Source organism: Nicotiana sylvestris, chromosome 6 (genome assembly GCF_000393655.2).
Source record: "Nicotiana sylvestris chromosome 6, ASM39365v2, whole genome shotgun sequence".
In the NCBI taxonomy this organism is placed as follows: Eukaryota; Viridiplantae; Streptophyta; class Magnoliopsida; order Solanales; family Solanaceae; genus Nicotiana; species Nicotiana sylvestris.
The window spans coordinates 167,805,298-167,815,609 of record NC_091062.1 but is presented as its reverse complement, the minus strand read 5'-3'; the positions used below and the strand labels follow the sequence as shown (position 1 = coordinate 167,815,609).

The window sequence follows — 10,312 nt, the reverse complement described above, 5'->3', positions numbered from 1 at the left end:
TGGAGTAGAGATTGAATTAAAATGAAATGATGTCAATTCTTTGAGGATGTTAGTGAAGTGGACCACTTAATTTGTAGGGACAAAAAGAGTTTCCTTTTGTTCTTTTGCATGTGATTTGTACATATAGACGCGTTTCTACATCTATAAATAGCCTCCGATCCTTGCATTCTGTCACAAGTCGATTTTGTGGCATTCAACTACATCGCAATGGCGAAGCTTAAAGTTGTTAACATTGTTTTCTTTCTGTTATTGGGTATAGGAATATGTTCAGCTGCTAGAACACTCCTCACTTATGATCATGTAGGTGTTGGAGGTGAGGTAGGCGCCTATGGTGCAGGCCATGGCATTGGTGGCGGCGCTGGGGGTGGTGTTGCTGGTGGAGGCTATGCTGGTGGTGGTGGAGGAGGTTCCGGTGGAGGTGGTGGATATGGAGCTGCAGGTGACCATGGTTATGCCAGTGGAGGTGGTAGTGGAGGCGGAGACGGTGGTGGTTCTGGCTATGCCGCTGGAGGAGAGCATGATGCTGGTTATGCTGGAGGAGGTGGTGGTGGAAGCGGGGCAGGAGGTGGCTATGCTGGACATGCAAGTGCTGGTGGTGAAGGTGGTGGTAGCGGATATGGTGCTGGAGGAGCACCGGGTGGTGGTTATGGTGCTGGAGGTGGTGGAGGTAGTGGTGGCGGTGGAGCAGCTGCAGGTGGAGCACATGGTGGTGGATATGCTGAAGGCGGAGGAGGAGGTAGTGGTGGCGGCTATGGTGCTGGAGGGGCACCAGGCGGTGGATATGGTGGTGGAGGTGGGCATGGAGGTGGTGGCGGTGGTGCTTATGCAGGAGGAGCAGGGGGAGCAGCAGGTGGTGGATACGGTAGTGGAGGAGGAGCCGGTGGTGGTGCAGGAGGAGCACATGGAGGAGCATATGGAGGCGGTGGAGGCGGTAGTGGTGCCGGTGGAGGTGGAGCCTACGCTGGAGGAGGTGAGCATGCTGGTGGATATGGAGGAGGTGCTGGAGGTGGTGAAGGTGGTGGACACGGTGGTGGCTACGCCCCTTGATTGCTCATTCTAATCACCATTTGAAATCTAAAAATTTCCCTATTCTTGCCTACACTACTAAAAAATAATGCAATCAAACTGTGGTGGGAAGATGATATATCGTGAAGGCAAAAGAATTGCAGCAAAGAAATGCTGCACCTTAAGTGTATTATCGTTTTCTTTAATAGCAAATTAAGGTATGATGCTTGCATTTTAAGTATTAATTAAAGTGGTCAGCAAATTTCTGTACTCTATATGTTGCATGCATGCAATAATAGGCAATATTGGTTTGGGCACATTCGTAAACCTTTGCAAGGACGATCACAAGGGAATTGATCATAATACATACAAGGAAATAAAAGAACTAGCTAGATTGACAAGAAAAGATATTAAATAGAACGTACGATTGAACAAGGGAAATCTTTGCTGCCCTCAGTGTTAAGAAACCAAAAATGGACAGACCTTGTACTGTCAATATACTCATATAATACGATGGCTCACTTATCACAAAAAATCTGAAAACTTTAAAAATTCGGCAGCTACTGCAAGATTGGAAAATTAATTTATGGGGTATAGCTTATTTAGGGCAGAACTGATATATGAAAAAAGAAAAAGAAATAAAGAACTCATCTACATCAGGTGGTTGCAATTGGAGATGAGACAGTCATGTGATAAGAGAAACAAAGTAATGCCCGAGTGGAAGGCAAAATAAAATATCTTAGTAGCTTGTATCAACAGTTAATTTGTATTTGTACTACAAATGAACTATGTGAAAGTTTCAGTTAATGGATGAGAACAAGAAATGTGTCGCATGTATATATAAAATACAAACAACAGAGAAATTGAACAATTGGACTCCCTCATAGTGCCAAATTTGCTTAATTACACAGCAGTTAATTGCAAACTCAAAGCATTTATAGAGGACACCGGCCGCATAGATTTTAATCTCCAAGCAAAATTTTGAGGTAAATCACTGATCGATTTAGATAAGCAAATCAAGTGACGGATGGTTTAGCTAAACATGGTTCCTGGCTTCCTGCCTTCAAGATTCCTCTATCCTGTTTGATTATCAGGATATCCCTATTATAGGATCTTATCAGTTGGATAAGTAGCAACTTATATCGCTGTTCTCCAAATTAAACCGAGTCAAGCTAATCTACTTGATTATTGCCTGATCTCGTATATGGGCACATTGGTTCGCCCTCTTAATTATTGCTCATTCATGACTTTAATAAAATATGTACTAGCTTTCACTGGAGATGGACAATAAATTAACCAAAGTTATATATGAATAATACACCTGCAAGCATCTTGCAAAACATAAAGGGAGGGGGTTAAAGAATTGTAAAAAGTCCCCGCTCTTTTAATTAAGAAATTTCTTTTAAAGTAGTCTGATTAGATAAACTATTTTAAATTTTACGCTAACAATGACCTGAAAAATAATTATAGGTGACTATTCACATTAAGTGGAAAATAGCAACCTGAAAAATAAGGTAGGTAACTTGCAACATTTATTCGCAAACACATATTATGTATCTATTACCATCAGAGGTTGTGGTGGGTTTCACCCTTGGAGCTACCTAACTTGCTCACATCCCAACGAAGAGAACCGTTATTGCATTACCAAAGGTCTCAAGTTCAAGCACCCCATAGTGGGTCTGCCGTCGCAAATCTGAATTAGTAGGATCAGTCAGCTTCGAGTATCGAATGATTGAACAAATAATGTATCTACATCAATTGATTTAGCGTAAATATTAGGAAATATACATTTACCGCAAATGCATATAAGTTAAATTCATAAAAGCTCAACAATTAGCAAGCCCCGGTAATTCAATGACGCATCACATTTTTCCAATTCAAAATTAGAGAACGTGACACTAAATAAAGTATATTAAACATAAAGAACCGTATCGATTAAGTGGAACTAAAATATATAATTAGTATCATGAAACTGAGTCGGACTTCCAACTACAAGATATATCAAAAATAAAGAATTAAGAAAAGTATGGTATTAAGAAATATTTATACTGTATACTTAACGAATATGGGAGACAGCACAAGCACACTAGCTGGTCTACTTGGAGTAGAGATTGAATTAAAATGAAATGATGTCAAATCTGTGAGGATGTTAGTGAAGTGGACCACTTAAATTGTAGGGACAAAAGGAGTTGCCTTTTGTTCTTTTGCATGTGATTTGTGCATATAGACACGTTTCTACATCTATAAATAGCCTCCGATTCTTGCATTCTATCCCAAGTCGATTTTGTGGCATTCAACTACACTGCAATGGCGAAGCTTAAAGTTACTAACATTGTTTTCTTTCTGTTATTGGGCATAGGAATATGTTCAGCTGCTAGAACCCTCCTCACTTATGATCATGTAGGTGTTGGGGCTGAGGTAGGCGCCTATGGTGCAGGCCATGGCATTGGTGGTGGCGCTGGTGGTGGTGTTGCTGGTGGAGGCTATGCTGGTGGTGGTGGAGGAGGTTCCGGTGGAGGTGGTGGATATGGAGCTGCAGGTGACCATGGTTATGCCAGCGGAGGTGGCAGTGGAGGTGGAGCCGGTGGTGGTTCTGGCTATGCAGCTGGAGGAGAGCATGGTGCTGGATATGCTGGAGGAGGTGGTGGTGGAAGCGGGGCAGGAGGTGGCTATGCTGGTGGAGGACACGATGCTGGACATGCAAGTGGTGGTGGCGAAGGTGGTGGTAGCGGATATGGTGCTGGAGGAGCACCGGGTGGTGGTTATGGTGCTGGAGGTGGTGGAGGTAGTGGTGGCGGCGGAGCATCTGCAGGTGGAGCACATGGTGGTGGATATGCTGAAGGCGCAGGAGGAGGAAGTGGCGGCGGCTACGGAGCTGGTGGGGCACCAGGTGGTGGATATGGTGGTGGAGGTGGGCATGGAGGTGGTGGCGGTGGTGCTTATGCTGGAGGAGCAGGGGGAGCAGCAGGTGGTGGATACGGTAGTGGAGGAGGAGCTGGTGGTGGTGCAGGAGGAGCACATGGAGGAGCATATGGAGGCGGTGGCGGCGGTAGTGGTGCCGGTGGAGGTGGAGCCTACGCTGGAGGAGGTGAGCATGCTGGTGGATATGGAGGAGGTGCTGGAGGTGGTGAAGGTGGTGGACACGGTGGTGGCTACGCCCCTTGATTGCTCATTCTAATCACCAATTGAAATCTAAAAATTTCCCTATTCATGCCTACACTACTAAAAAATAATGTAATCAAATTGTGGTGGGAAGATGATATATCGCGAAGGCAAAAGAAATGCAGCAAGGAAAGGCTGCATCTTAAGTGTATTATCGTTTCCTTTGATAGCAAAATTAAGGTATATATGATGCTTGCATTTTAAGTATTAAAGTGCTTTGCAAATTTCAGTACTCTATAAGTTGTATGCATGCATGCATACAATAATAAGCAATACTGGTTTGGACATCGTAAATACATACAAAAAAAACAAAAGAACTAGATTGTCAGGAAAAATTATTAAATAGAACGACTGAACAAGGGAAATCTTTGCTGCCTCAGTGTTAAGAAACCAAAAATGGACAGACCATGTACTGTCAATATACTCATATAATATGATGGCATCACTAATAAAAATCTGAAAACTTTAACGAAATCGGCAGCGCTGCAAGATAGGCAAATTAATTTATGGGGCATATATATATATATATATATAGCTTATTTAAGTACGAGTCTCTCTTCTTAATGTCCAAAAAACGTCGTATCGTAAGTAATGTTGATTGCAGGAACAAGGGGAATTCTTTGTACCCAGACAATGGACAGCAGAAACGATATATGAAAAAAGAAAAAAGAAAAAAAAAAAAGAACTCATCTACATCAGGTGGACGTTGCACTTGGAGATGAGACAGTCATGTAGTAAGATCGAGAAACAAAGTAATGCCCGAGTGGAAGGCAAAATAAAATATCTTAGCTTGTATCAACAGTTATTTAATTTGTATTTGTACTACAAATGAGCTTAGGGCTTGGCATATATCCGGTAAAACTGATAACCCGTACCGTTAATTATTTATTGAGTTATCGGTATCGGATTATTGGATTAACGATTCGGTAACGGTTTAGAATTTTTTCACTATTGGGTTATCGGTTCGGCCTCGGTTTACCAATTTTGCTAATGGGTTAACCGATAACCCAATAAGAATTAATAAAATTACGACTTTACCCTTAAGTATATACATATGCTAGGGCTTCAGTTCATTCTCTTGTATTCTTTCTCAGTTGCACTCTTCAATTGTTTTATCTTTATTCTTTATAGACCTTACTAGTTACTTCTAGCATAAGTCTTTAGTCTTATACATTAGGCTTTTAATTTCTATAATAAAATTCATCTTCATATTGGTATTTTTGACTGTTAATGATTCTTTATTTTTTTATTTTCGTTTCTTAATTTTGTGAGCTCACGTTGTGCAGCCTATACCTACTACCAATTTCTCTTCGCACTTATCAATTCTAAATCGACAATCTTTGTCAGTTTCGGTTATATTTTTGAACATTATTCTTCTGTACAGTACGTTGAGCTTTGACAACAGGATAACATTTTCTTGCCTTCTAGATGTTTTTCATTTCTGTGTTAGTATTGCCCATGCACAAATCAAGGTTTTGCTCTATAGTTTCTTTTTTCAGGTTAGGCATTTGACAAACAACATCCAGTTTATCTTGGACTGTTAGTACTATATGTTTGGACTTGTTAATTTTAAGGTGAAATTACTATTTGGACAACTATTGTTGAAGAATTAATATTATTCTAGTTGTGGCTACTGAACAGAACGCATAAATGGGTAGTATATTATATGTGAATTCTTCTCTTTTTTGCTTAACTCCAGTAAATTATCTTCTCTTTTTTGCTTAACTCTAGATTGAGTTATCTTATCAGGTAAACCGATAACCGAACCAATTGTGATCAATAACCGATAACTGATATCTTATCGGTTTGGTTATCGGTTTATCAAATTTATAAACCAATAACCGATATGCTAAATCGATAAGATTCAGAACCGAACCGACCGATGTCCACCCCTAAATGAGCTATGTGAAGGTTTCAGTTAATGGATGACGATTACAAGAAATGTATCACATGTATATATAAAATACAAACAACACAAAAATTGATCAATTGGACTCCCTCATAGCGGCAAATATGCTTAATTACACAGCAGTTAATTGCAAACTCAAAGCATTTATAGAGGACACCGCAAAGATTTTAATCTCCAAGCAAAATTTTGAGGTAAATCAGTGATTTAGAGAAGCAAATCAAGTGCCCGATGGTTTAGCGAAACATATAGTTCCTGCCTTCAAGATGCCTTTATCCTGTTTGATTATCAGGATATCCCTATTATGGGACCTTATTGTAAGAAAAATGAGTAAATAATATTGACTAAGAACACTGCCTTGAAAGTGATTTTGGCCCGATTGGATGCAATTCGTTAAGATCGGTCGCTCCCCAGAGTTCTACAGCACCTCCAAACACGTGCACTCATGACTGGAAGTTTAGAATTTGCACAAAGCAGTTGCCCAGAAAGAAGAGAAGATGAAGGTATTTTTTGTAGCTGTTACAGAAAATTAAAATGTTGTAGGAAGAAAATAATGATTAGCAAGATGAATTATTGGTTAAGAATTGAGTGAATATAATGACTAATGATCATCCTATTTATAGGCAATTAGGGAGGTTGCATGTATGACAAGTGTGGAGAGTCTTTTAACACTTGTCCAAATATATTAGTCCACTTGGCTTCAATATTAACAAGTGTACTTAGTCTTCCATGCATGAAGACACATGATAGATTTGCATAGCCATTTGTCAAAGCTATTCAACACTTGGCTTTAAGGCTTCATGCAAGAAGCCACTTAGAAATAGATAGAACACTTGAAAAATAAAAAGACTCATGGCTATTGGTTGTAAATGGATTTTCAAAAAGAAATTTTTGACTTTGCATTATAAATAATACCAACAGTCCCCCACTAATGCAAAGACAAACATAAAATAATTCTGGGCAAAAGAAAGAACATGTACTTAAGTGTCAATATCTTTCGATTTGAATAAACACGTAGTGAAATGAGGCAACAACTAACATCCACAAAGTGAAGTACTCTTGAACTTAATGGAATTAGTTGAGACCCCCACAACATATACTATATCCTTAATTTTATGCAAACTTCGCGATACTAACAAAGTGCTTTAATGGCCATGCACATACCTTGGGTCTCAGGAGTGCTCTAGAAAGACATTTCAAGTCTTTCATAAAGGGCGACCGTACCTTTACACTCACATAGGTGATTCCATCAAGTCTATCTACACATAGACTGCCTTAAGGCTATGGAATCATTAAGAGCAAAGTAAGTTCAACCTTATAAAGTACTACCATACGCCAGAAGGATAGGAAATGTAGTGCATATTGAGGTCTCATATGGCTTTGTTTGACCACAAACAGTATCCGTCATATTTCCTCAATCCATGGGCTTTAGCCCCGTCCCCCTCGACGTTTCAAGGATAACTCTCCTTGCCAAACCCTTTGTTAAAGGATCCGCCAAATTTCTTTCGGATCTTACATATTCTAAGGAAATAACACCATGTTTCAACAACTATTTTACCGCGCCATGCCTAATGCGGATATGTCTTTTTTTTTCCATTGTACACACTATTTTTGGCAATTCCAATTGTCGCCTGTGAATCACAATGTAAAGAAACTGGTGAATCTTGTCTTCCCCACAAAGGCACGTCTGCCAATAAGTTTCTCAACCACTCGGCTTCTTACCCTGCCAACTCAAGAGCAATGAATTCAGACTCCATAGTAGATCGTGTTATACAAGTCTGTTTTGAAGACTTCCATGAAATAGCACCTGCACCCAAAGTAAACATATAGCCACTAGTAGAGCTAACTTCATCATTGTCAGTAACCCAGTTTGCATCACAAAATTCTTCTAAAACAGCATGAAATTTATTAAAATGCAAACACCAATCCATAGTACCTCTCAAATACCTTAGCAAACGATGAAGAACAATCCAGTATTCACTACTAGAGTTGTGAGTATATCTACTCAATCTACTAACAGCAAAAGCAATATCAGGTCGTGTATAATTCATGAGAAACATTATACTACCAATTATCTTAGCATACTCAGTTTGAGAAATACTAGATTTCTTATTCTTTTTCAGGTGTATGCTAGGATCATAAGGAGTTCTCACAGGTGCTACATCAAAACAATTGAACCTTTTCAACATTTTCTCAACATAATGAGACTGAGACAATGAAAAACCATAAGAGGTTCTTTTGATTTTAACCCCTAAAATCACATCTGCTTCTCCAAGATCTTTCATTTCAAATTTAGAAGACAAAAAATTCTTAGTCTTATTAATGACATTCACATTAGGGCCAAAGATTAATATGTCATCCACATACAAACATATAATAACACAATCTGATCCTATCATCTTGGAATAAACACAAGTATCAGATACATTAACAACAAAACCATTAACCACTAATGTGCTATTAAACTTTTTGTATCATTGCTTAGGTGTCTGCTTTAGACCATACAAAGACTTTCTCAATTTGCATACTTTATTCTCTTGGATCACAAATCCCTCAGGTTGAGACATTTAGATCTCTTCCTTTAAATCACCATTTAGGAAAGCTGTTTTAACATTCACTTGATGTATCACTAAATTATTAATAATGGCTAAAGCAATAAGAGTTCTTATAGTTTCTATCTTAGTCACAGGAGAATAAGTATCAAAGTAATCAATGTCTTTCTTTTGGTTAAAACCTCTAATAATAAGTATGGCCTTATATTTCTCAATTGTACCATCAGGTCTCAATTTTTTCTTAAATATCCACTTGCTACTTATGGTTTACAACCTTTAGGCAAATCAGACAAGTCTCTTGTGTGATTAGAAACTATAGAGTCTAATTCACTTTTAATGGCTTCTTTCCAAAAACTAGCATCTTTTGACCCCATTGCTTCACTATATGTCTTAGGGTTTTCTCCTATTAAATATATTGACACTAATTCATCACTCAAAACATCAAGATCAATATTTTCAGTCAAGAAAGTAGTAATAAAGTCAGCACCAAAGCTAGCTTCAATTCTACGCCTCTTACTTCTTCTAAGTTCATTTTCATATTCATTAGCAGTAACACTAGAAGAAGGCACAATATGAGAATTAACAGATATAGATGTAGAAGCATTATTAGGCACAACACTAGGCACATTATTTTTCAATGGAAAAACATGAAAAATTTTGCATCTCTAGATTCACAAATAAAACTATCATTCAAAGACATAAATCTATATACAACACTATTTTGAGCATAACCAATGAAAATAGCATCAAAGGTCTTAGGTCCAATAGTTACTTGTTTAAAATCTGGTAGACCAAACTTAGCCAAACACCCCCACACTTTCAGAATTTTCAAGTTAGGGGCAAACCCTTTCCATAACTCATAGGGGGTTTTATCTAACTTCTTATGAGGGACTTTATTAAGAACATAGCATGCAGATAAAACAGCTTTCCCTCACATATTATCAGATAAACCCGAACTCAAAAGTACGGAATTCATCATTTCCTTAAGGGTTTCTGTTCGGCTACACCATTTTGTTGGGGAGTATAGGGAGCACTAATCTCATGTATAATACCATTTTTCTCAAAAAAGGCTTCTAAAGTATTAGTACTATATTCACCACCCCTGTCAGACCTAAGCCTCTTGATTTTTCTATCTAATTGATTCTCTACTTCTGCCTTGTATTTCAAAAATATACTTTCAGCCTCATCTTTTGACTTAAGAAGATATACCTTAGTGTATCTAAAAAAGTCATCTACAAAGGTGATGTAGTATTTTTTTTTCACCCTTACTAATAGTGTTCTTGAAATCTGCTAAGTCTGAATGTACTAGTTCAAGCAATTCTATTTTTCTACTAGTTACATTTTTAAAAGACTTTTTGGTATGTTTTGCTTCTACACAAACAGGACACTTAGAAAAATTATCAACATTAACTGCAGGAACTAATTCTATTTTTCTAAGTCTTTTAATAGAAACAATATTAACATGACCTAGTCTACCATGCCACAAATCAATAGACTCAACAATATAAGCAGAATTGAAAGTACTAGCATTATTAGTAATCTCTTGAGCGATGTTCAGTACAAATAAACCCCCACTAAGGTAATCCTTCCCAACAAAGTCTCATCCACGAGAAATAATAACTTTATCAGATTTAAAAACAAGTTTAAGGACTACTTTGTTGAGAAGAGCACCAGAAACTAAGTTTCT

The 10,312-nt window shown here is 38.2% G+C and overlaps 3 protein-coding genes across 3 annotated transcripts; 2 read left to right on the top strand and 1 right to left on the bottom strand.

Moving 5' to 3' along the window:
• Positions 1–165: 165 nt before the first annotated feature.
• On the top strand, positions 166–1,275 carry LOC104235097 (glycine-rich cell wall structural protein 1.0-like). The gene has a single exon (XM_070147620.1). It carries the CDS (start codon positions 208–210, stop codon positions 1,045–1,047), a length of 840 nt encoding a protein of 279 aa, XP_070003721.1. The 5' UTR covers positions 166–207; the 3' UTR covers positions 1,048–1,275.
• A 1,997-nt stretch (positions 1,276–3,272) lies between these two features.
• LOC104235095 (glycine-rich cell wall structural protein 1.8-like) lies at positions 3,273–4,379 on the top strand. Its single transcript, XM_009788773.2, has one exon. The coding sequence runs from the start codon at positions 3,313–3,315 to the stop codon at positions 4,168–4,170; it is 858 nt and encodes a 285-aa protein (XP_009787075.1). The 5' UTR covers positions 3,273–3,312; the 3' UTR covers positions 4,171–4,379.
• Positions 4,380–7,791: 3,412 nt separating this feature from the next.
• On the bottom strand, positions 7,792–8,640 carry LOC138871640 (secreted RxLR effector protein 161-like). The gene is made up of 2 exons (XM_070149532.1): positions 8,602–8,640; positions 7,792–8,472 (listed from the first exon to the last, which is right to left on the bottom strand). Exons 1-2 carry the CDS (start codon positions 8,638–8,640, stop codon positions 7,792–7,794), a joined length of 720 nt encoding a protein of 239 aa, XP_070005633.1.
• Between the last annotated feature and the right edge of the window lie 1,672 nt (positions 8,641–10,312).

Excerpts from the sequence above, each read along its gene's own strand:
- LOC104235097 (XM_070147620.1), top strand. The coding sequence starts at position 208 with ATGGCGAAGCTTAAAGTTGTTAACATTGTTTTCTTTCTGTTATTGGGT.
- LOC104235095 (XM_009788773.2), top strand. The coding sequence starts at position 3,313 with ATGGCGAAGCTTAAAGTTACTAACATTGTTTTCTTTCTGTTATTGGGC.
- LOC138871640 (XM_070149532.1), bottom strand. The coding sequence starts at position 8,640 with ATGTCTCAACCTGAGGGATTTGTGATCCAAGAGAATAAA. Across the intron at positions 8,473-8,601 it reads TTGTGATCCAAGAGAATAAA|ATGATAGGATCAGATTGTGT; the intron begins GTATGCAAATTG and ends GTTTATTCCAAG.